The sequence below is a fragment of the Myotis nattereri genome (assembly GCF_964212035.1).
Source record: "Myotis nattereri genome assembly, chromosome: 8".
Taxonomy (NCBI): Eukaryota; Metazoa; Chordata; class Mammalia; order Chiroptera; family Vespertilionidae; genus Myotis; species Myotis nattereri.
In genome coordinates, this window is record NC_138083.1 from 94,229,783 (window position 1) to 94,256,006 (window position 26,224).

At 53.3% G+C, this 26,224-nt stretch overlaps 1 protein-coding gene across 1 annotated transcript in view; it reads right to left on the minus strand.

Moving 5' to 3' along the window:
* The window catches only part of LAMA3 (laminin subunit alpha 3), a gene marked incomplete at its 5' end in the record, with an annotated part of 141,990 nt that overhangs the window by 69,367 nt on the left and 46,399 nt on the right, over positions 1 to 26,224 (minus strand). Inside the window, 14 exons of the mRNA XM_081097616.1 lie at positions 2,712 to 2,851; positions 2,930 to 3,056; positions 4,711 to 4,855; positions 6,705 to 6,802; positions 9,235 to 9,343; positions 12,996 to 13,156; positions 13,800 to 13,953; positions 14,401 to 14,498; positions 15,226 to 15,368; positions 17,223 to 17,355; positions 20,496 to 20,652; positions 21,325 to 21,424; positions 22,651 to 22,756; positions 23,207 to 23,259. Coding sequence (XP_080953742.1) covers positions 2,712 to 2,851; positions 2,930 to 3,056; positions 4,711 to 4,855; positions 6,705 to 6,802; positions 9,235 to 9,343; positions 12,996 to 13,156; positions 13,800 to 13,953; positions 14,401 to 14,498; positions 15,226 to 15,368; positions 17,223 to 17,355; positions 20,496 to 20,652; positions 21,325 to 21,424; positions 22,651 to 22,756; positions 23,207 to 23,259 — 1,724 coding nt within the window. The remainder of the gene's footprint in view (positions 1 to 2,711; positions 2,852 to 2,929; positions 3,057 to 4,710; positions 4,856 to 6,704; positions 6,803 to 9,234; positions 9,344 to 12,995; positions 13,157 to 13,799; positions 13,954 to 14,400; positions 14,499 to 15,225; positions 15,369 to 17,222; positions 17,356 to 20,495; positions 20,653 to 21,324; positions 21,425 to 22,650; positions 22,757 to 23,206; positions 23,260 to 26,224) is intronic.

Consider the following 26,224-nt stretch of genomic DNA (forward strand, 5'->3'; position numbering starts at 1 on the left):
TCTTTCACAAGGTAGGGGAAGTTTTCTGTCATTATTTCTTCAAATAGGTTTTCAATATCTTGCTCTCTCTCATCTTCTGGCACCCCCATAATTCGGATGTTGGTACGCTTGAAGTTGTCCCAGAGGCTCCTTACACTATCTTCGTATTTTCGGATTCTTTTTTCATTTTGCTTTTCCGGTTGGGTGTTTTTTGCTTCTTCGCATTTCAAATCTTTGACTTGATTCTTGCGCTCCTCTGGTCTGCTGTTGGGTGTCTGTATAATATTCTTTATTTCAGTCAGTGTATGCTTAATTTCTAGTTGGTTCTTTATCACAACATCGAGGGTCTCATTAGATTTCTTGTAGATCTCATTAAGTTTATCGGCAGTTTCTAGAAAATTATTGAAAGACCTTAAAAGTGTGGTTTTGAGCTCTATATCCTCCAATTCTGACATTTGTGTCCTGTTTCTTTGTCTCCGCATTTTTTATGCTTTCTTGGTGCACTCCCTAGTGGTCTTTGTGCGCAGTCTTGTTGTAGTTAAGCCTTGATTGTTGTAGGTAATACTGGGGGGGATTTGAGCTCCAGGCCAAGTGGCTGTGAGAATCAGCTGTGTCTGCAGTGGGAGAACTTCTGTCCTCTAGGGAGATGCTAATCTAGCCTTTGCCTGAGGCTATCCGGCAAATGCCTCTGTGCAGGGCTTGGGTGGGGCGGGTCCCAGGGGATCAACAGGGCAGGCGGAATGAGCAGTTATGGCTGCTCTCAGTCCCGTCCCCAGGGGCTCTGCTTCTCAGAGTCCCAGCAACCGCTGCAAACCTCAGCGAGAAAGCTGCCTTCGAGTTCTGACCAAAGCCAGTCAGTCCCGCTTCTCCCGTTTGAGTCTGGGTCCCTAGAGACTCGCCCGGATCTGGAGCTCAGAGCCTGAGACTCCCTCCCAATTGAAAAAGACAATCGCGCCCTCAGCCCGCTCCGCATGCACTCCGCACCTTAGTATTTTACTTCAGCACTGCTCCTCCTCTGAGTCTCGGTATGCTATTCTCTTTCCTCCTAGTTGTAGAATTTCCACTCAGCCAGCCTTCCTGTGGTTCTGGATGACGTCCATTCTGTCTTTTAGTTGTATTTTTGAAGTGGTTGTTCGAGGCAGCAAACTCTGGCGTTAACCTATGCCACCATCTTGGTTTGCTGTTTTGTATTTTTTAAAGGTGAGCAAACTGAAATGGCAGAACCAATGGGAAAGCCCGTGCCTGGAGTTCTCTAGAGCTTATCCTCTGTCGTGAGTTAACTGTAGCCCGTATGTAAAGTCCTGCGGGTTCTCTGCTCCTGAGTGAATGGGACTCGGCCGGTAACAAAAGCTGCAGGGAGTTTCAAACGTCTCTGTCGCCTGCTCAGCGACCTGCACTTACAGAGACCCCACTGGGCTCACGTCATGCAACTCAACAAACACTTGCCAAGCCCATGGGCCAGGTGTGCCAGGCACCAGGGAGACACAATGAGTTAGGTCAGGCCCGTCCCGAGGAAGGCAACCTCCTCAGAGCGGGGCAGGGCCAGGCCTGAGGGCGCCGGGTAGCCCGGCTCCATGGGAGGCCCCGTGGGAAGCCCCTGGGCATCGGCAACTGTGGCTCCAGCGACCCAGGTGATGGGCACAGTGGGGATACCGGGGCTGTGCAGGGCACAGGCCAGGTTTGGGGCGTGTGAGGTCTCTGGGATGGAGATGTGCAGCCGATGCTCCCATGTTGGGCCTGGAGCTCAGGAGGAAGCGGAGATGAATCCACGGGGAGGGTGCCCCTCCCATGAGGACCGAACCGAATTGGCAGGTGCAGAGGAGGCTGCATGAAGGGAGATGATGGACAAGGGCTCAGGGGAGCGCCAACATGTGGGGCCGAAGGCAAGGAGAGATCACGGGAGAGCATTAGAGAAAGTGGGCAGATAAACAGAGAAGAGAGCCATGGGAGCCCAGGAGGGGAAGTTTCAGGAACAGAGGGGTCTTCCAGCTTCAGAGAGACCAGGCGGAGGGTGAGGGAGGGCTGGAGAAGGGTGAGGGGGGCTGGTGGATGAGGGGGGGCTGGTGGAGGGTGAGGGGGGCGGGTGGAGGGTGAGGGGGGCTGGTGGAGGGTGAGGGGGCAGGCGGAGGGTCGGGGGGCTGGCGGATGGTGAGGGGGCAGACGAAGGGTCGGGGGGCTGGTGGACGGTGGGGGGGCAGGCGGACGGTGGGGGGGCAGGCGGACGGTGAGGGGCTGGCGGATGGTGAGGGGGGCAGGCGGACGGTGAGGGGGGCAGGCGGACGGTGGGGGGGCAGGCGGGGCAGGAGGCTCAGCAGAGCTCACTCGGGCATATTTTCTTCACAATTGTCCTGTTATTCCAGTTTCCCTCCATTTTAATCATCACACACTTTTTTGTTGTTAACAGGTTTAAACATTTTCCTATAAATATGACTTCATGTCTGGCCGGCGTGGCTCGGTGGCTGAGGTCATGTTCAATTCCCGGTCAGGGCACAGGCCCAGGTCGTGGGCTGGATCCCCAGTGGGGGGTGTGCAGGAGGCAGCTCATCCATGATTCTCTCTCATCATTGATGCTCTGTCTCCCTCTCTCTCCCCTTCTCTCTGAAATCAATAAAAATATATTAAAATGTATATCCGTGACCTCAATTCCTTGGAGGAATGATCGTCATGCGCCAAACACACAGACCCACAGGATGACGTCATGCGGAGATGGAGCTGGGGACACACACACGCACCAGCACTAAGGACTTTCCTTCCGGAACCTTCACAGTCACAGCCACCTCCGGCTCCCAGACGGCGAACTCAGCCTGGTCTCGGGCGATGGCCTGGTCCTGGCAGCCCAGCACGTGGGGACAGAAGGAGGCACGGAAGACGCCTGGGCAGAGAGGGGTCCTGTCACGCCCTGCAAGGCCCTGGGAGACGGGGGGCCGCAGCCGGAGCTCCCGCCGCTCACCTGGCCAGCGCCGCCCTCCGTCCACAGACACCTCCGCGGGGAACGCGGGGTGAGCTGGCTGGTAGAAGTGGATAATGATGATGTAGAGGCCGGGGCGTGGCACGCGGCCTCTCAGGGTCGCTTGGCTCTAGGAGGAAAAGAGAAGAACAAACTCCTCGAGCTGCAGAGCGACGAGCAATCAGAATCGCAGGAAGTTCCAGGTTAAACCAAAGCGAGCAGGGGTTTGCCCAGGGAAGCGAACGCCTCCACTGGGACGTTGCAGCCGCTTCACCTGCCGAGAGCAGCTGGCCTGCGGAGGGGCCACCTCGATGGGAGGGGGCGGATTTGGTGGTCACGTTGGGAAGCTGTGTGGCAGCTTTTGCCAAAGTGGAACAGATAACTGACAGTTTCAGGTCTTAATGCCCGCCAACAGGATGCACAGCATGCTTGTCAAACGGCTGCACAGAACGTTCTCAGCGTTCAGTCACTATGGTAACAACCAGGTCATAAGGAGCCAGTGTGGCTCAGTGGTGAGCGTCGACCTATGAACCAGGAGGTCCCGGGTTCGGTTCCCAGTCAGGACACATACCTGGGTTGCAGGCTCGATCCCCAGTGTGGGGCGTGCAGGAGGCCGCCGATCAGTGATTCTCTCACTATTGATGTTTCTCTCTCTCCCTTCTTCTCTCTCTCTCAAAAAAAAAAAAGTCACTAAGAACATTAAAAAAACACTAGCCAACACAACAATAGTGTCTGGTGTGACTGCCCTGTCTTGAACCATAAACACAGTGTAAGTCAAATAATAGAACTGCATCTTATTGCTCACATTGCATAATAAGGTTGCATTTGATTGGTTAATTCTTGGAACCAGAAATCCTTATTATACAAGTATAGGCACCTGATTTTTTTAAAAAGTCACTTTGGAGTAAAGAGGGTAGATAATTACTACTATTATTTTTTTGTAAATCAACCAAAATGACATCTATCATTTGTCAGACTGTATCTTCTGGTGTGCCGCGGGATTTTAGCGGTGAGTTGTGTGCCATGAGATGAGCAGGTGGGAAATGGCTGCTCCAGAAGACGAACCAAGACGTGTTTATTGAGGATATCCTTCCTGCAAATTGTGCTTGTGCAGCTGGTGATACAAGAACATTGTCAGCCACAGTCGCTGTCCTAAAGGTGCTTGCATTCCAGCTTGGGGGACATAATAAGCCTGACAGTATCAGACAGCAAAGAACCACGAAAATATGAGGTACCACAAGATGGGCCATGAACTTGCTCACTGCCTCAGGCGGAGAAGCAGGAGGGACAGAGAGATCGGAGGGGTGGCATGGACAGGATCAATCAGACGCCTCGCGCCTGGAACCTCCACGCTGAGATCAGCGGCCCTCCAACTGCGGGGGCATCTGAACTCCTGGGAGGGTTGTGAACACACAGATCCCTCCAGAGACTCGAAGCCCGTAGCTCTGAGATGGGGCTTATGAATCTGCATGTCTTTCTTTTTAAAAAAAAATATTTGAATTGATTCAGAGAGGAAGGGAGAGAGAGAGATAGAAACATCAATGATGAGAGAGAATCATGGATCGGCTGCCCCCTGCACACCCCACACTGGGAATCCAGCCCACAACCCGGGCCTGTGCCCGACCGGGAATTGAACTGTGACCTCCTGGTTCATAGGTCAACGCTCAGCCCCTGAGCCCCCGGCCGAATCTGCATTTCTAACCCGTCCCCAGGTGGGTCCGGGCCACACACTTTGAGAACCACTGGCTTCGAAACAACACACTTGGGGGAGGAGGGTGTCCTACCTGCGGTGCCTCCATGGTGATGCCAGCAACCACATCCGTGGAAGGAGAAGGATCCTGGGGCGGGAGAGGGGGAGGCCCCCCAGGTGGGGCATCCAAAACCAGTGCTGCTGGAGGAGTTTCGGGGGACACGGAGAGGCACGTGGCCCTGAAAAAGAGGGTATTTTAACTCTCGTATTAAAGATAACCCCAAAGGAGAACTGCCCGTTGGTGAAGATGCAGACGCTGAGCGTAAGCTGTGGGGACCACAGGGCACTCCAGCCGCCGAATCAAAGCAACGAGCCAAAACAGAAAGCTTCATGCTGAGGGCGCGTAACCGACAGACACTCACTGACGCTTCCCTTCGAGGTGAAAACTGTTAAGTGAGATCAACGCAGCGAACATTATTATTCACCTCTACCCGCCAAGGTGACATAAACCTGTGGAGCCAGGAGAACTACCCCGGTCACCCCCTAGGCACAGCCAGATCTCACCGCCGGCTCCAGTCCTGCCGTGGCACAGCTTGCATGACTGTCTATAAGTTATGTTTGAATCTACATCAAAACAACTCTGCCAAAACCCCATGAGCTGTGGTGAGCAAACCTCATAACACCGTGGTGAGGCCGGTCACTGCTTTCATGGCTTTTTAAATGAAGAGCCTCAGACACAGGATTGAAGGATTAGGACAGAGTGAGTCCGCAGGGTTCAGAACAGAACTCACGTACCGGCCATGCGGCTGGGCTCATTGCCCCGGCCACTGGCTCGGCCTCCTGCTCTTACAGGGCTCTGCACAGACTCCTGCAGTCAGTGAGCTAGCTGGTTGTCCGTCTGTCACACTCACCACCTTGACCTGCAGGCACTTCTGCAGCAGGAAGTCGCAACCTTACAGGCATGACAGTATCACACTGAGCACACACAGGGACACAGGGAGCACACACAGGGACACAGGGAGCACACACAGGGACATGGGCACACACAGGGACACAGGGAGCACACACAGGGACACAGGGAGCACACACAGGGACACGGGCACACACAGGGACACAGGGGGCACACACAGGGACACAGGGAGCACACACAGGGAGCACACACAGGGACACAGGGAGCACACACAGGGACACAGGGGGGCACACACAGGGACACAGGGAGCACACACAGGGACACAGGGAGCACACACAGGGACACAGGGAGCACACACAGGGAGCACACACAGGGACACAGGGAGCACACACAGGGACAGAGGGAGCACACACAGGGAGCACACACAGGGACACAGGGAGCACACACAGGGACAGAGGGAGCACACACAGGGAGCACACACAGGGACACAGGGAGCACATAGGGACACAGGGAGCACACACAGGGAGCACACACAGGGAGAACACACAGGGACACAGGGAGCACACACAGGGACAGAGGGAGCACACACAGGGACAGAGGGAGCACACACAGGGAGCACACACAGGGACACAGGGAGCATACACAGGGACACAGGGAGCACACACAGGGAGCACACACAGGGAGCACACACAGGGACACAGGGAGCACACACAGGGACAGAGGGAGCACACACAGGGAGCACACACAGGGACACAGGGAGCATACACAGGGACACAGGGAGCACACACAGGGAGCACACACAGGGAGCACACACAGGGACACAGGGAGCACACACAGGGACACAGGGAGCACACACAGGGAGCACACACAGGGACACAGGGAGCACATAGGGACACAGGGAGCACACACAGGGAGCACACACAGGGAGCACACACAGGGAGAACACACAGGGACACAGGGAGCACACACAGGGACAGAGGGAGCACACACAGGGACAGAGGGAGCACACACAGGGAGCACACACAGGGAGCACACACAGGGACACAGGGAGCATACACAGGGACACAGGGAGCACACACAGGGAGCACACACAGGGAGCACACACAGGGAGCACACACAGGGAGCACACACAGGGACACAGGGAGCACACACAGGGACACAGGGAGAAAGCGCCTTACCTTTGGTTCGCAAATGGCCCGTAACTGGCGATGCATCTCACTTGAGGTTTCAAATATTCCGTTGAGAATTCTTCGATGGGAATGATACAAATCTGATGCTGTCAGGCAAACAGTGCAAAGAGGTACGTTGCAGTTACCAGCAAAACCATGGCAAGGTCAAGCGCAGGCTTTAAAAAGGCTGTTAGGGCCCAGGCGCGTGGCTCTGTGGCCCAGGCGGCCACCGTTCGATTCCTGGTCAGGGCACATGCCCGGGTTGTGGGCTTGATCCCCAGTAGGGGGCGCACAGGAGGCAGCCAATCAATGATTCTCTCTCCCTCTCCCTTCCTCTCTGAAATCAATAGAAATGTATTTTTAAGAATAACAATAATAAAAAAGCCTTTGGGTAAAGAATTCATGCAGGGAAATTATCGCTGCTACTTTAAAGCAGAAAAGGTGCATGACGGGACTCCTCCAGCACCGTGTGCGGCTAACCCTTTCTGGGCTGGCTCAAGGTCAGGAGCGCGTGCCCTGGGACAAGGATGCAAAGGGACAAGGTCGTGTGGACGGCGGGGGGCGTGGGGGGCATCCTGGAGCCTGCTAGCCAGCGCCCAGCGAGGGCCGCTCCTGCTGCAAACAATCCTTCTTCACAGAGGATGACGCAGACCTCGGCACAGGGGGCTTTCGCTGAAGGAACTGTCTCCAGAGCTAGTTTTTGAATCATACAAAAAACTCAGTTTTTAACTTGCCAACATCCTCCAGCTTAGATCAACACTGTATTGCCAGCTTGATCATAAAGCTGTTCAGTAGCAACGATATTTATTGAACATCTGCTACATGTGAGGCACTGAGCCTGGGGGATCCTGCAAGACAGACAACACCCCTGCCCCCAGGAGCTTATATCTCAGGCAGGACACTGGACTCTTACAAAAGGGCAGACGTATGTGTCAAAAGGAAGATACAGCCCCAGCCAGCGGCTCAGTCAGGTGGAGCATCATCCCAACACCAAAAAGGTCACGGGTTTGATTCTGGGTCAGAGCACATACGTAGGTTGAGGGTTGGATCCTCGTAGGGGTACGTACAGGAGGCAATCCATCGATGTCTCTCTCTCTCTCTCTCTCTCTCTCTCCCTAAAAACATTAATAAACATATTCTCTGGCAAGGATTAAAAAAAGATGAAGATTCAGCCCCATCACTGCTTCCAAAGATGAAGAGGTTAAGAGTCAATTGGATTGCTACGCTTAAAAAGAGATTTGTAATTTTAAAAAGAAGGTCTTAAGTGATTATATACTTTGTAATTTTTAAAAACTGAATCCCAGGTGCTTCTTTAGAGAAAGCGCCAAGGCTTTACTACGGTCGAGCAGGCATCTTGAAAACGCAGGAGGCGGGTGCGGGCCGCGGGCTCCCGGGTGTGCCAGGCTGGATATTAGCAGCCCCAGAAAGCGCTTCACACTTCGGACTTTTACGTCCCCTGAGACCTTCCTGTAAATCTGGCCGCTCCCTCCCAGCGCAGGCCTCACTGCCTCTGTTTGTCAAACCCTCACACGTCAGGTGTGCTACCGACAGGTGGACATGCGTACATTTAACCTGCGATGCTGCCATTGTCAGTCTTAATATTACACTCAAGTTAACGGAGTCATGCTCTTTGTGAAACAGAGTAGCAATCACCTGGGGCCGTAGTCGGCAAACTGCGGCTCGCGAGCCACATGCAGCTCTTTGGCCCCTTGAGTGTGGCTCTCCCTAAGCCTTAGGAGTACCCTAATTAAGTTAATAACAATGTATCTACCTATATAGTTTAAGTTTAAAAAATTTGGCTCTCAAAAGAAATTTCAATCATTGTACTGTTGATATTTGGCTCTGATGACTAATGAGTTTGCTGACCACTGGTCTGGGGGAAATACCAGATTCCAACCTTTGAAACTCTGAAGGAATTTTCCAAGAAGCCAATAGACGTAATAAAACAGTAAAATGAGGAAGAATAGACACAGTCACTAATGCGTTCCTCCACACCAGCGATACTAATAAGCGAGGAAATGGTATAAGCGTCATTTCATTCACCGCAGTAAAAATGAGTCCAAATTAATGAAATGGGGTTTTGTGAGATGTGCTCATATGTGATGATCAAACTTGACCGGGTGTTCTAACAGTGGCTCAAACAAAGGAGAGGCCAGACAGATTTCTAGATGGAAGAACAAACATCATACAACTGGCCATTCTTCACAGGGCTGATGTTATAGATGTCAAAAAAAACCAGCCACATTTTTAATAAGCTTATTTTTAAGAGCATAGATATCAACCAAATGCTTCTAAAACCCAATGGTGTGGCTCAGTGGGTAAAGCATCTGCCCACAGACTAAAGGGTCCCGGGTTCGATTCTGGTCAAGGGCACGTACCTCGGTTGCAGGCTAGATTCCTGGCCCTGGTCGGGGTGCATGCAGGAGGCAACCAACTGATGTGTCTCTCTCACACTCGCTCTGAAAATCAATGGGAAAATATCCTTGGGGGAGGATTCACACACACACGCACAATGAAACAAGCCCACGGGCACACATACCAGGAGGAGCCGGGCGCTGCGGACTCTGAGCCTGACGTCCACGTCAGCAAGCAGCTCGTAGGTGGCCAGGCGGCCCCGGCCGTCGGTCAGGGCACTCCGGCACAGGACGCTGCAGGAGGAGACAGTTGGCTCAGCCGACCCCCTGGCCCCTCCCTGGGCGCCTCCCTGCGGGTGGCCGGTGGCTCTTCGGGCTCTGCTGCCGATGGCCTGGTGGCCAGCCGAGAACCTCCCTGCACTGAGCTGAGCGTGAAGGATGCAGCCCAGCTGGGAAGGGCCTCCCCACGGCTGAGCTGCCCCTCAGGCTGAACGCCCTGCTCACCTTTTCCACAGACGAGGTGTAGTTGTCGGATGACAGCCCAGGGCCAGTACTGCCTGCCTTTAAGGCACAGCCTCTGCAAGAGTCGCCCATGTCCTCGTACTGGTGGCCATGGTGCTGCCCACTGGCCCTGCCACCACCACCTACGGCCTGAGGGAGCGTGGAGGCTGTGCCCAATGCCCTGAGGCACCCAGAGCCTCTGGAAGCCAGGCGGCTCCTCCTCCTCCTGCCCCATTTCTACCAGCGCCTTCCCCCGTCCCCTCAGGTCAAGTCCAGGAACACTGGAAAGGCCCGGTTTTGCCCTGGCCAGTTTGGCCCAGTGGTTACAGTCAGCCCGTGCGCCCAAGGTCCAGGTCCCATTCCAGTCAAAGGCGCGTACCTCGGGTGCAATGTGATCCCCTACTCCAGTCAGGGTGCACACAGGAGGCAACCAACCCATGGGTCTCTCTCACATTGATGTGTGTCTCTCTCTCTCCCTCTCTCTCTCCCTTCTCCTCCCTCTCTTTACCCTTTCTCTCAAAAGCCAATGGAAAAAAATATCCTTAGGTGAGAATTAGAAATTTAACAAATAAATAAGTAAATAAATAAAGGGTCACAGTTTTGAACCAAGAATACATTGTAATGGTGGAACCCATAAAGAAAGTGTTTTTTGAGGAATGTTTCTGACTTCAGACTCTAACGAATTTCCTTCTTCTTTTTTAAATATATTTTTATTGCTTTCAGAGAGGAAAAGAGAGAGAAACATCAGTGAGAGGCTGCCTCCTGCCTGCCCCACACTGGGGATCGAGCCCACAACCCATGCTTGTGGCCTGACTGGGAGCTGAACCGTGATCTCTTGGTTCATAGGTTGACGCTCCACCACTGAGCCACGGACCGGGCTCTGCAGCAACTTTTCTATCTGCGAATATAATTTGGAACGAGTGACACCCTAAACCAACGACCATCTCTGGGAAACACAGGGTGGGGCAAAAGTAGGCTTACAGTTACTCATGTAGAAAATGATACAATACACAGTAACACAAGCATAAAGTCTGTGTTTTGCGTACTCACAATGGTAAACCTACGTTTGCCCAACCCTGTATTTGAAATAATTTATGCAATGACTTTTGGGGTGAGGGCTAAAATGAGATGGTGTATAAAGGATAAACACAGTTTGTGGCATATTTAGCAACTCAATGGAGGTGTGTGGGGGGGGGTCGCGCGTGTGGAGGTGTGTGTGCGTGTCCTCTAAATGCCTTCTTCTTGGATTCCAGCAGAATTCTGGAAGTAAATATATTCAGTCATCTGCTTAAGTTTAGATTTAGCCTTATCTTTCCGAGACTAGACTAACAGAAATACCTGGATTGGTTGAATCGTGAGTGACCACCTCTCTTAGCAGATTCATCACAGCTCTATTTTGAAAAATGGTGCCCCCACCAGAACCCCTGCTTTCCTGCTGGGATCTTGTTAACGACATGGAAGTCGCTGGAGTGAGGCTGGCAAGGGTCCCGACCTCAGCAGGAGATGCTGCAATGGTGAAGGGCTGACATTTGAAATAGGTATTTATGGGTTAAATATTGTCCAATTGCACCTCTTTGGACTGTGGTATATGTAGCCTGTTCATTGGCCACGCAGCAGGCAAGTAGAGAGGGAACTATTTTAGCCAGAGAATCAATACCATGAGCCTCCCGGGAGCGGCCAAACACAGCAACAGGGACTCCCAGTCCATGCAACACTGTGTTGGGCCCTGACCGGGGGGTCTGCAGGTGGGCACGCGGGTGCTGGCCTGTCCAGGGCCAGAAGCACCTGCAGAGGGTCTCACGGCTCTTCCCCCAAACGTGTCGTCCAGATGGAGGCCGTGAGTCGGTGCTATGGAACCCCGGGAGGCGCCCTTTCTTCCTGGGCTTTGAACTCACTCCTCTGCTGGGTCTGGGTAGTCGCAGCCTCGTCCGGAGTGACTCAGAGCTGCCAGGCCTTCGGGAAGCTGCCTGTGGCTCTTGGCCGTCCCTACTCTGTGTCCGTGGGGGAGGGACCGGCCCTGTGCCCGGAGGGAGCGCTGAGCTGGAGGGCGGGCGGGGCAGACAGGGCACGAAGGAGCCTGGCCCCAGGCCCTATGGCCCAGTCACAGGGATTCCTGGGGTGACCCACCCACCGGGAGTGTACATTCCAGTGGTTGCTGACATCACCTGGAGAGGAAACTGTTTTCCGATCATGGAAGAACATTCCGGGGGACTTTCTTTGCCCATCTGGTCCCCCTATTACAAATCCAAATGCGATTATTTATATTCTTTGTTTTTTAAGTCATCAGCCCGGAGAAAGGGGTGGACTGGATTTTTTTTTAAGATTTTTAAAAGGAGGAAGCCTTCATTGCTTATTTGCGAGGCTGGCTGAGAGTGTGATGTGAACTCAGTGCCCTCTCATCAAGTCTCATAAAAGTTTCCACCCGAAGCTGCTCAAAGCAACTCTTTCCACAAGTTCTTTCACTTGCGAAACAGGGAGCGCGTCCAGCTCCCAGGGCATCCCGGGTTGGACAAAAGCAACAGGGAAGCAGAGGCAGCAGAAGGTTCCAGGCTCGGCCCTGAGCTGGGTGGTCCATGCCGCTCCTACCTGCTGCCTCCAACTCCCAGGGCCTCGGCGAGCGTCCTGGGGAACCCCTGGCACTGGCTCTTCATGTGCAGCCAGCTCTGCTCAGCTGCCTCTGTTTGTTCTGAAATGTTACGCCAAGGAAACAACTTTTTTTTTTTAATCCTCACCCGAGGATATGTTTCCATTGATTTTTAGGGAGAATGGGAGAGAGAGGGAGAGACAGAGAGAAGCATTGATGTGGGAGAACCACATGGATTGGTTGCCTCCTGTGTGAGCCCCAACCAGGGCCCGGGCCGGGGAGGAGCCTGCAACCAGGGCATGTGCCCTTGAGCAGAATCAAACCCGGAACCCTTGCTCCGCAGGTCGATGCTCTATCCACTGAGCCAAACCAGCTGGGGGGAGACAGCTGTTAGTAAATCCTGGTCAGAGCTCCTGAAAGTGGAACATCAGGGGGAGACATTAAAATCCTTTGTCCCGTTATTTTCCTCCCGACGATCATGGAACATGCATGACCTCCACCTCTGAAGGGCGCTGGGAGGGCAGGCGAGATGGACGCCTTTCCCGGCGCCACACCCTGCTCTCTGCGAGCACTGCCCTGGGCACACAGGGGGCACCAGCGAGGACAATGTAGTGGTAATGGTGCTTCCTGGGAACCTGCGCCAACATCAACATGGAAAGTACAACAGCTTTTCAAGAAACTGCGGCGCTTTCCAGGCACTGCCGATGAGAAGCCTGCCGGCCCCCACGCTGTGAGGTGACGTCCAATCACGCAGCCAAGAGCAGCCTCACAAAGGAGCCACTTTCCATCCCGATGAAAACCAAAGTCCCTCAGCTGACCTCCCGCCGGCCCCGCTAGAGGAACCCCCGGGCAGGCCTATACCTGTGCTGGCAGCTGTAGATGGTCACCTGGCCGGCCAGGCGCGGCCCTGGGCTCCCCACGTGCACATCGGCCACAGACATCTGCTCTGCCTCCGTGGAATACTCGACCACAACCACGTAGCGGCCGGCCCACGGGACCCGCAGCGGCAGGTGCAGTTCCACCTGTCGGAGGGCCGAGCAGATGGGGAGCTGAGCCGGGTGTGCTTACACGGGCAGCTGAGAAACAGGGCTGCGCAGACCATGGACATCGGTTTCCATGGCGTCACTGCGGGCACGGGGGCCTGCAGGATGGCTGCTCGGTTACAGAGGAAACCCAATGAACAGCACGGCACCACCGGTTCCCTTCCGTTCAGGTTTAATGGGCACCTGGTACTTTTATTTCCTAAATCTGCAACCCTGCATGCAAGGGCTTCTACGCTTTCTACTCATCTCTTTGCCTGTGTCTCAAGGTAAGAGACACTCCACAGCTTGAAGTGGGAAGAAATTTCCCAGTGGGAGGTAAGAGGAATGGAAGTGGGCCTGGAGGCTTTTAACTGATGTCAGTTAGAAAAGAAAAGTTAAATTATATGGATGCAAATCATCTAAAGCGATGCACACACCCTACACCCCACTGGGTGCGCGGCAGCCCCAGCAGCAGCAGAGAACTTGGCGCACGCACTGCACTGAGCCTGCGAGGCGTCCTTCCAGGTCCCCGAACCTGGGGAGGGCTGGGGCCGGGGTTTTCAGCAGACACAGGGCGGGGGGGGGGGGGGGTAGCGGGGGGGGGGGTAGTAATAGCTTTGACAGCTAATGAAAGGCTGCCCACCTCTCGGCCGCCGAGGTCTGCCATGACGGGGTGAGCGGGGCTAGGCTGCCTCAGGGCCACGGGTCTTGGCTGTCCATCCAGCAGGAAGTGTGTGGCCTCACAAGCCAGGGCGCAGGGGAAGCGGGCCAGTGGCAACTGCTGGTAAAGCAGGCAGCTGCGACAACAAGATGCGCAGTTACAATGGAGACCCAGCACAGAGCATTTCGCGCACCCAGACACCCATCCATCCAGGCACCCATCCTTCCTCCAGCACCACAGCACCCACTACAGGCACCAGGAGGGCACCGGGAGGGCATTCCCATTGGCGGGAGCCATGGAGGAATCACCCGCTTTCTATTTTAAGCTCCTCCCCTCACAGGTGCGTGACTTTGGGCCTTACTGGGGCATGCACCAGCGTTTCCACAAGCTACAGGGTGCGAGCGCTCTTAAGCACCAGCTACGGGGTGCAAAGTGCTCTGTGATTCTTAACGTGGAAGAGGGTCGCCTGCTCCAGAGAGAAAAACCACCCGTAAGTAATGGTCAGAGCTTCCGGCTGCAGATGGGACCTGAGGCCACCGCACATCCTGCAGCATGCCCCCGACTCAGGACCCGAGACACTAACTTCTCGTGGGGAGGGCCCGCGCGTGCACAGGGCTCCGTGACGGGCAGCTGCAGCGAGGGGGCCGCGTAGTAGTCCCGGGGGAGCAGCACCAGGTAGTCCTAGGAAATGAAGACCAACAGCAATCACGCCCGCTGCCGGTGGCCCTGCTTCAGAAATAAGAGCCGACACACAGCTGGCTTAACCCCTCGGTGAAGCTCCTAGCTGGCCTCTCCCCACGGGCTGCTGCGTCTGCCAGACTCGCCAGCACCCCCAAAGTGGCTCCCGCGGGGCCATGAGCACGGGAGATAAGAGCCGCAGGGCGAACCTCATCAGCTTCCGATCCAGGGGAGATTTTACCATCTCTTGTTGTTTTTAATTTTTTAAATAAACTTTTGATTGTTGACAGCATTACAGATCTCTCCCCTTTTGAAAGGCTGGGACACGTGTTCATTAAGGTTTTGCATTTATTTAGAAAACTTCAAATCCTGATGCGTTGTAATTCGGTAAATGCTTTGTCCGTGAGAAGTTGGCTGTAAGACGATAGGAGGTACCTTACGTTGGCTTCTATGTCATTGCGTCATATGAGGGCAAAGGTCACCATTGGTGTCTAAAAGGGAACCAGCCAGCCTGGCCGGCGTGGCTCAGTGGTTGAGTGTTGACCTATGAACCAGGAGGTCACGGTTCTGTTCCCGGTCAGGGCACAGGCCCGGGTTGCAGGCTCGATCCCCACTGGGGGGCAGGCAGGAGGCAGCCGATCCATGATTCTCATCATTGATGTTTCTCTCCCTCTCCCTTCCTCTCTGAAACCAATAAAAACATATAAAGAAGAAAAGAGCGACTGCTCACCAGGAGGACCCCCTCTGCCTTGATGCAGGCCACCCACATCCCCGGTGCCAGTGAGAACGCGTCGGCCGGACCGCTTCCGGGGACGGAGATGAAGGCTGGCTCCGTGCTGGGCAGGAAGACGACCCCTCTGCTCTGAGCAGCGTCTGTCAGAGAGAAACACGTCACTCGGGCATCGCTCTGGCAGCCAATCAGTTTTCCACCTTCGGTTTCCGTCCACAAACGTGTAGGGTAGACGATGGATCCTACGTGCAGACCTTGCTTCTTTAATTGCATGAATGAATGTGTAAGAACAGCCTAGAAAGACCTTGAACAGACGTCAGCAGTGGTGGTCTGTGCTGGGATTGCAAGTCCCTTTTTAATTTGTGAAAGATGGAGTATATTAACACAGGTAAATTGCTTAGAAAGGCTCTTGGCACCGTTTTTAATTGTCAAAGAAACGTAATTACAATCCACAAGGAAAAGGAAAACAGGCCAGCACAACAGACACTGGGTGCCACCCGCATCACGTAACGGAAAATGAAGATAGCGCCAGCGCAGTGACTGGCCGACTCCCTGTGCTTGTCTCTCCTAGCAATGGGGTCTGTGCACACCCTTTTGGGCTGTGCTGGTAAGCGGATAGGCAAGTCGTGTTTTAGGGCTTATACTGGCTGCCCCATGCTGGGGAGCGAGCCCGAAACCCGGGCATGTGCCCTGACGGGCGTCGAACTGTGGCCTCCTGGCTCACAGCTCCACACTCAACCACGGAGCCACGCCGGCCGGGCTTAGCCTTCTCTCTGCATCAGGGCCCACTGGCACCGTTATGTGTCCTGTCGGGCCCTCCTGCCACCTGGAGTCTGTGTGCAGGTCTGGCAGGAGCCCTGACCTTCGCAGAACAGATCCCAGGGAGGTCCGCACTCCCACCGCCGTCTCCCGGCCTGCCGGAAACCGGTCCGTCCTTGCTGCTTGACACAGTCGCTGCAGGTGAGAAACATCTGCACAGCATATGTTTCAAGGGACCTGGCGTATATGGCATACTGTTCTTAATATGTTTGCTCCCCTTCTTAGCGCAATGTGTTTTAACCAAGGTCACCTCTCCAAGAAAGGTTGTTTCCCCAGGTGGGGATTTTTCCCTGGAGTTAGGGATTAACAGGACTAAGGAAGGGAATAAAACCCCTTAACTAAGTGCCAGGCTGGTAATTAATCACTTTAACTATGAACAATCACGCTTAAGCTACATAATCTTTACTTAGGATAATCTCCTTCAGTTACTTCCTTGTAGTTTAACAGAACAATAGAGTAGTGACCTTGGAATGGAGATAACAAACCCCCTAACCTTTGGAATAGAATGGATAGGATTAAAATCAACTGGTATAAATACAGATGTAACAGGAGAATAAAGACAGAACCTGGCTGGAGAACCTGGATAGAGAACCTGGCTCTGCTGATCAACTGAACGCTGCCTCCGTGTCATTCCTTCTTCACCGACTCCATCCACACCTTTGGGAACCCCGGGACCTGCTGGGGCTGGACCCCAACACCGGCCCCCGGTACCCTCCCCCTGACCGAGGTCCCGACTCCTCCCGGAGTGCCGGCTTCCTGCTCACACACTGTCTTAGCTTCCTGTGCTCACCCCGCGCTCCGGGAACCGGTTGGTTTGCCTGATGCAAGGGGACTTTATCATGGGGGTAGCCAAGGTCCCTCAGCACTGCAAGGCGACATGCATTTTCCCGTAAGCGAGTTATAAACTAGCTTTGCCTGTGGCGACGTCAGAGCCCGGCGTTCAGCCAGGCACACATGTTGATACATGGATTTGTAAATGGCAGCTAATGATCAATGTAACAGCAAAGTGCAATAAGCAGGATGCTTCGGAACGAACAGGGGCAGGGGCAGGCGCAGGTGCAGGGCACCGTGTGCATTGTCAGGCTCAGGCCAGCGCCAGGCGGGCATGTCTACAGAGGAGAAAATGTTTCCCTGGTCCATCGTTTCTTAACCAAAAAGGGTCCTGAAAATGTACCCACCTGCCTCCGCCCCGGACGGACGAAGAGTCACAAGGCCGGCCACCGCCTCGGCTCCAGGGTTCACACATCGCAGAACAACACGGAACTGAGAGCGGCTCGACCGCCCCACGCTCAGCAGGACCCTCACCTCGTTCTGAAAGACACCGAGGCCACAGTGTAGACGGGACGCTGGCCAAACAGCGGCTTCATCCACGCTCCACACCGGCTCCTGGCGTACACACATGAGCATGCCGTGTACACAGACACACATGAGCATGCCGTGTACACAGACACACATGAGCATGCCATGTACACAGACACACATGAACATGCCGTGTACACAGACACACATGAGCATGCCGTGTACACAGACACACATGAACATGCCGTGTACACAGACACACATGAGCATGCCATGTACACAGACACACATGAGCATGCCATGTACACAGACACACATGAACATGCCGTGTACACAGAGACACATGAACATGCCGTGTACACAGACACACATGAGCATGCCGTGTACACAGAGACACATGAGCATGCCGTGTACACAGAGACACATGAGCATGCCATGTACAGACACATGAGCATGCTGTGTACACACACGAACATGCCATGTACACATACACATACACATTAACATGCTGTGTACACACATTCACATACAGTGTGCACACATACACCACTCATACCCACTCAATAAGCACAGATACACACACTCACACATGTGTACACACATCCACACGTAGTTCACACACATTCACACATAGTGCGCATACATGCATGTGCATGTGTGTGCACGCACATGTCACACCCACTCAGCAAGCGCCTGCACCCCTGAGGAGGTGGAGATGCACAGCCTGACAAGGAACTGAAGTCATTCACAAGGAGGAGCCGTGAGAGGCACGCCCTCGGGTCCACTCTGGCCTCTGTAAGCGGCAGGTGGAGTGTGTGGAGGGACTGGTTAGGAAGCCACCGAGGCCACGCAGCCACGCGGCTGGGAGCAGTGAAGGACAGTGTGCTATGAGACCCCCGGAGAGACCCCCCTCCAGGGCCCACTCACATGTACAACATCGCAAATGGTTGCAGAAACCGAGGGCGGCTCAGGAAAGCTACAGGCCCCACACACGGGAGATGAAGTCAGGACATAACTAAACTGCGCTTAGTGAGTCACAGGAAACAACCTCAGGCCCCATCCAAGGAGAACTCGGGCCTTCAGGTGATGTGGGCGGGGCGTCCCAACACCCAGAGGCCCCGGTGCTCACACACAGAAGTGCCCCTGAGCCGGCGAGGGGAAGGAAAGACCAGGCTATTTTAAGTCTGAACCACAGACTGCATGATCCAATTCAGCTGTGGCCCAAGGAAGGCGCGTGATACTCGGTAGCTGTGAAAAGGCTGTGGGACGTGCACATGGAACACCACGCAGCTGTGAAAAGGCAGGATCTCGTACCCCTGAGACGGCATGGAGGGACCTGGAGAGCATGATGCTGAGTGAGATAAGCCAGTCAGAGAAAGGCAAGTTCCACACAATCGCCCTCATATGTGAATGAACAAAAGAGACACAGAGAACAGAGTGTGGAACCTCAGAGGGAAGGGGGGCGGGGCAGAAAGGGATTAGCCAGTGAATTTACATGAATGTGCATAGCCCAGTGACAGACAATCTCGCGGAGAAGGCCTGGGGAGGGGACGAGAGTGGGGTCGAGGGGGTCAACGGAGGAAAAATGGGGACATCTGTAATACTTTCGACAATAAAGATAAATAACAATGATACTAATAATAATAAAGCCTGGCTGGTGTGGCTCAGTGGTTGAGCATGAACCTATGAACCAGGAGGTCATGGTTCGATTCCCGGTCAGGGCACATGCCCGGGTTGCGGGCTTGATCCCCAGTGTGGAGCGTGCAGGAGGCAGCCGATCAATGATTCTCATCATTGGTGTTTCTCTCTCTCTCTCTCTCTCTCTCTCCCTTCCTCTCTGAAATCAATAAAAACATACTTTAAAAAAGAAAGGAAAAAAGGAACTTGAACGTTTCCAAATCAGTGGTTCCTTTGACTTTTTAATCATCTTTGAAGGGGCAGTGGTGGAGCGAGAAATCTGTGACAGAAACGTCCGGTGGAATCCCTGTTCTGGAGCCGGAGCTGCGTGACCCCCGGAGGCACTCGGCTCACCCTCTCAACCTGGCGCTTCGCCTTTAATGCAGGTTGCAGGTTGGAAAACAATGATGCGAACAGGGACTCGGGGCAGAGGAACGTCAGTGTGATTTGAGCGCCACCCCTTCCTCGGATGAAGACACTCCCGAGAGTTCACCACTGGAAAGCCATTCCTTGGTGAACCAGCTGCTCCTGCAGCACGTCACACCTGCGGCTCAGGCACTCCCATCCTGTTATGACTCAGGGGAATGCCCGCTTTCTCCTGAATCACAAAGTGATCGGAAGTAAAGAAACGGGAGGAGCCAACAGTGAGGCGTCCTAGGTCCTGGGACCGCCTGGGAAAGGCCGCTGGCCGGGGACCCTGGCCGGGCAGAGCCGTGTCAGTGCCCGTGGCTGACGGTCACGCTTGTCTAAGGGCTGAATGAGGGACCGGCTGGTGCTGGGTCCGCCAGGGACACGGCTGGTTGCCACGGTCATCAGTTTGCCGCTTTCATTCTGAGTTTCTCCCCGAGACACAGCCTGAGGAGACCCCCTCCAAGAGAAACGCTGAGAACAAACACACTCAGCAGCCGCACGGGAAGTTTCATTGTAAATGTTACGCTCCACAGGTGAAGTGTGAACTCCTTCGTTCCAACACAGAGCCGGGGGGGGGGGGGAGGGGGGGTGCAGCGGAGGAGACGGGAGAGGAGGAGGAGCGCGGGGAAGGAAAATGAAGTCGCGCGGACGGAAACGCCTCACGTACCTTAGCTTCTATTGGATATAATTCGGAGTTTTAAAAAGTGAAAATTAAATAAGAAATTAGCAACATAAGCTTTATTGGAATCATTTAAGTCAACCTGTGTTTATCTTCCACAACTGGCTTAAAGAAAAAATGTCTCCTGTTAAATACAGCCTAATCTTGTTTGGGAAATTCCCTATAAAACCTCTCCAGAGAGAAGCACCGTTTTTCTTTAATCTCCTCCTTTTCTGATTTGGTGACCAAAGTAAACTAACAAGAAACTGTGGAATTGATACATATGTTCACCAGCTAAAGCCCAGCCCCACCCCGAGCCCAGGACACTCGTTCTTATTTTCGAGGAAAACGATCCTGGAGTCGGCTTTGGGGAGAGCTCACCTCTGGGTGAGGTTGGGCCACGCACCTGGAGGGGGGTCATCTGGGCGTATCCTCTCCAGCTGAACCCGGGGAACTCCAGGGGGTCAAACCCGAAGCGCAGGTCCCTCCCGCTGGGGGTGGTGCCGTCTTCGAGCTCGTACTTCATGTGATGCAAGTCCGGGAAGTAGTGGTTGTCCTCAGGTCTTTCACAGACAAAAAGCAGACACGGATGAGCAGGCTGGGCTCACGGACCATCTGACTACCCGTTGATCCTGACAGCTGCCGCCCAGCACCCCCAGCACCCGACAGGGAGCGTTGCACAGGACAGACGGGGCGCCGAGCTTTCTCTCCCAATGCCTGCTTTCACTCATGTGAACACCCACACGACACACCCACCCCACGCCCTCCCAGCAGTCAGGTGAGGGCTCACTGAGCACAGCACATGGTGGTAGCATCTTCAAAACGTCCTCAAAGGGCACCCACAGCTCAGCAAAGTCAAATCAGGTTACTTACTCTAAATCCATTCATTCATTCATTCATTCATTCGCTCACAAACTCGTAGTCACTCTTCACACAAATATTAGCATCGCTGTGTCGGGAACTGTTACTAAGACCTCAGATGCAGTAGTGAACGTGCTGAGTTTACAATTACACATACACACTCATGTACGATCACTAGAATGACCTTTCTATGCCTCGTTTTCTCTTAAGCTTCACGCCTATTAATGCCTCCTTTCCAGAGTCCAATAACGGGCCACAGAAAGGGATCAGAACTATCCCGACAGGAAGTGCCACGACTCGTTCTTCAAACGCACACGGCGACCCCGTCACAAGCTGGCAGCATGAGCGGGTGGAAGGCCCTTCGAGAGACTCACCGCTGGCACGCCTTCCCCACGACGTGTTCCCGGCACACACACACCCCGGCGGGCCCGCTGCACACGGGGGTGACGGCCCCACCCACGTCACACCGACACCCTGAAAGTCAGGACACAGCGGGGTCACCCCTCAGAGCATCTCCTCATGGAAGCCTCCCTGCTTCTAGGAGGGAAGCCGTCCGCCAGGGCCCTCGGCTCTGCCCGGCCTCTCTAGCGTGTGGCAGGTGTTTGAAATATGTATGAACCCCCAAACTGAGATGGTACGACCCCCACTGCCCACTAGGGGGTGGTAGCCTGGAGCTGAAAGCGATTCAGCAGCTCAGTGCTACCATAAGCAGCTCTGCTAACAGAGAGGCTGTGGCAGAGGCAAGAGGAGGGTTAGGGCAACCCCTCCCCCAGCTTTATTGTTTGAAACAATAAAACCCTCAGAGTCGCCTGGAGGGACCGGAGAGCATCCTGCTGAGTGAATAAGCCAGTCAGAGAAAGACAGGTGTCACATGACCGCACTCGTGTGGACGCTAACAGAGGACCCGGTGAACAGAGACCAGAGGCATGGAAGCACAGAGCAGACATGGGTGTCAGAGGGAGGGCGGCGAGGGGGAGATTAACCGGGACTCCTCCGCACATGTGCACGGCCCCGGGACACAGACAGCAGAGTGGCGAAGGGGGGTGGGGGGGGATGGGGGAAAAGAGGGGACGTCTGTGATACTTTCCACAATAAAGATGCATTTTAAATAATAAATAATTAAATAAATAAAACAATATCATCTCTAAAAAATCCAGTGTGGGCGTTTTTGATCATGCAAAATATATCTTTAAAACAGCTAAGCCTCGATGTTACTTACAGTGACTCCCTCATCGCAATTATGTCTTTTATTTTAGTTTTAAAGTATATTTGTATTGATTTCAGAGCGGAAGGGAGAGAGAGAGAGACAGAAACATCCATGATGAGAATCATGGATCGGATGCCTCCTGCACGCCCCACACTGGGGATTGAGCCCGCAACCCGGGCCTGTGCCATGACCGGGAATCAACCTGGGACCCTTCAGTCCACAGGCCAACGCTCTGTCCACTGAGCCACACCGGCTGGGGCCCAATCGTGTGTGTTATCATTAACCCCGAGTGTGCTGGCAGCAGAGGAGCTGAAGCGACCCCACGTGCAGTTATCACTAGTCTCAACAGAAAGGTTGGCCCAAGTCCCTGGACAGGAGTTTTGAGCCCAAACCCCCGGAGAGCCTGCAGGAGGACGAGGAACTCGGAGGAAAGGCTGCCCTGACATCTACCCATCAGCACCTGCGCTTCACTCAGGGCTGCGGGCGTCTTTACCTTGACACCCGAAGTAACTGCCCTTCTCCAAAGCGAAAAAGCCATCGTCGCACGTGTCGCAGGAATCGCCCCCGACGTGGGGCTTGCAGTGACAGTCCCCGTCGTGCTGCAGAACAAGGAGCGGACGACAACACGGGGTGAAGGGGACAGAATTCACTGTGCTCAAGGCTTCAGCCCGTGAGGCCTCGTGTGTCATACAAAGTCGTGCGTCAGGATCTAAAAATGTCCAAAAAGGCCCAGCCAGAGAGGCATCGACCTATGAACCAGGAGGTCACAGTTTGATTCCTGGTCAGGGCACAGGTCTGGGTTGTGGGCTCGATCCCCCGTGTGGGGCGGGCAGGAGGCAGCCGATCAGTGATTCTCTCTCATCAATGATGTTTCCATCTCTCTCTCCCTCTCTCTTCCTCTCTGATATCAATAAAACTATATTTTAAAAAATAAAAATGTCCAAAAAGATGACTGCACGCAGTACAATTGCAGAGGTGCTAATATGACACCCTCCCACAGAAACCCCACAAATTGGTGCTGGCGTCCCATGTAAACCGGCTCACGTTACCTGCCCACACTCTCCAATTCCGCTCACCGTCCCCGCCGCGTGGCACCGGCATTCTGTGGAGACAAGACAGCGTCCTTGGGCCAAGGGGACCCAGGGGCAGCCCCAGCGCCGGGACCGCGCCACACCGGCCCCTGCACGGGGTCACATCCCAGCATGCTTCACAGGAGTCAGCTTGCACGGCTGAACCCTAGGGCTGGACTGCTCGCCGGAATCCGAGGCACAGCCAGGTCCACACCACCTCCGAGGAGAAACGGCCGGTCTGTGACAGCTCCAAGAAAGTGCAGCATCAGGGGATTTTTAAATGAGTCGAGTGTCCAGGTCATTGCTGACATGGCCCTATTGTCAGCACTCTATTTAAGAATAGTCACTCCATTCAGCCACCTTCTGCTTCGTGGTTTTGAGTCCTGCCCTGGCTTTAATCTAAGCATGAAACGGAATCCGAAAGAGTGGGCTATAAAAACAAGGCAGTAAGACCATTTATCAAGTAGCCGCCTCCCCCAGCCACACACGCTCATGGGAAAGGGTATACGTCCCTGGTCCCTGGCGGAGACTGTGAAAATGGCAGAAGTGCTGCCAAAAGTTACCTTTTTTTGGGGGGGGGGGGGGGTGGAGACATCAAAACATTTATACAAACTTCCAGACGAACGGAACAGATTAGATAACACCTCTTTTTGGGTGTAGTCACTGAGGCAGAGACGGTGACGCGGAGGCTGCCATGGAGTGAATCATTATGAGTAAGAAACGTGACTTGAACACCCGCTGGGGTTTCTGGGGCCAGATTCCAGGACAGTGGCTTACAGACGCCGCAGGTGGGACGCTCCACGTGACGCTTGCACTGGCAGAACCCCTTTCAAGAAAAGCTAACCAAGACGTGACATCGCAGAAGGAAGGTAGTTTTCAAACGCGTGTCCTGAACAGAACTTGTGAAAAGGAACTGAAGTGTATTCAGGGGAATAAAGGCACGGGGCTGAAGTCAAGTCTGCCTCATTTCTCTTATTCCTTATTTGTTATTCCCATAAGCCATAGTTCTGGTTAAAACAAAATTGGAAAACAGAAAAATTTAAAAATCACTGCGATTTATAACGCTGCCATTGCCGATTCTGGGACAGCTGGACTACAAATTTAAATGGGAAAGTATCTGAATACTTAACACGTGAGAATCAGTAGAAAATTATGTTTCTCTGAAAGTTTTGTAATAAGCAAACTTAGTCAGTTCTGTAATAAGCATGCCTGCTTAGACCCCATCACAATTCACAGGAAGGAGGCAGGCCTCTGTCCCGAGCTCGCAGGCTAAGCGGACAGCAATCCCTAAAGTGCTGGGAAAACACAGTATCGCAGGGCTGTCTTGGAGTAACCTATACCAATAAAAGTGTAATATGCTAATTAGGCTGGACGTCCTCCAGACGACCTTCTGGACAAAGCCAGGGCTGCGGGAAGCCTGGGTCCCGGGTGTGGAAGGGAAGCCGGTGCCAGCAGCCGGGGGAAGGAAGGCTTACTCTTGCATGAATTTCATGCATCGGGCCTCTAGTATCAAATAAGTTACACTTACTTTGTACACAGACAGTTTTATTTAATGTGAAATTAGCCTTTGGTTTTCTTAATTTTAATTACATGCTTCCAGGCCTCTGGGGTGGCAACGCCCTTAGAGAAACGAACAATAACCATTGAAATCGAGGGCTCCAGGGTTCACAGCTTAAACAACCCTGTTCTTTTGTTTTTGAAAAGAACTCACAATATCACATTTGCATCTAGAAAATGAGCAGTGACCCTGATAAGCAATTTGGCCTCCAGCCTTATTTTAGTTTACTTTTAATTTCAGGAAACTCCCAACAGCCCCAGAATGACAGTTAGAATCGCAACCATTTATGACTGTCCACTCACCAAGCTGGCGTCTAGGGTGCTGGCCAGGTCGCAGGGAATGCTGGGGCCTGTGTAGGTTCAGAGATATGGTCAGCATCTGGGATTCAGTGTTTATTTGGTTGTCTCCTTGTTTTGATGTTTTGAGTTTCAAAAGTTTTACTTGTTTTTAAAAAAGTTTCACCTAGCCCAGCCGTGTGGCTCAGTGGTCGACCGTAGACCTATGAACCAGGAGGTCAGGGTTCGATTCCCAGTCGGGGCACATGCCCGGGTTGTGGGCTCCATCCCCAGTGTGGGGCGTGCAGGAGGCTCCTGATCAATGGTTCTCTCTCATCATTGATGTTTCTCTCTCTCCCTCTCACTTCCTCTCTGAAATCAATACATATAAAAAATAGAAACAGTTCGTCTACATTCGTACTTTTTGATATGTGGGTGGCAAGGACATTGCATATAATTCAGAAAAAGGCCTCCAAATAGCCTTATGGTCTTAATTCCCAAACCACCCCTTTGCCAACGAACAACGCTCGTATCTGCTCACAACTGAGTTCTTCCCCCCCCCCATTTTTTTCCGTTACAGTTTACATTCAACATTATTTGTATTAGTTTCAGATATTCAGCATAGTGGTTAGATAATCCTATACTTTACAAAGTGATGCCCCGATATTTCCAGCACCCCCTGGCCTCCTACATGGCGATTACAATATTACTGACTACATTCCCGATGCTGTGCTTCACACCTGTGACTGTTTTGTAACGACCAATCTGTACTTCTCAATCCCTTCACCTTCTTCACCCAGTTCTCCCACCCCAGCCCCTGGCCACCATCAGTCAGTTCTCTGTATCTGTGCGTCTGTTCCTGTTTTACTTATTTTATTCTTTAGATTCCACCTATAAGTGAAATCATATGGTATTTGTCTTTCTCTGACTGACTTATTTCACTTCCCATAAAACCCTCTAGGTCCACCCACGCTGTTGCAAATGGTTAAGACTTCATTCTTCTCATTCCATGGTATATTTGCACCACAGCTTTTTACCGCTTGTCTGTTGATGGGCATTTGGATTGCTTCTGTATCTTGGCTATTGTAAATCACAAGGCAATGGACATAGGGCACAGAAGACCCCACACAGTCACCACAATCATGATAAAGGACAACGAAGCTG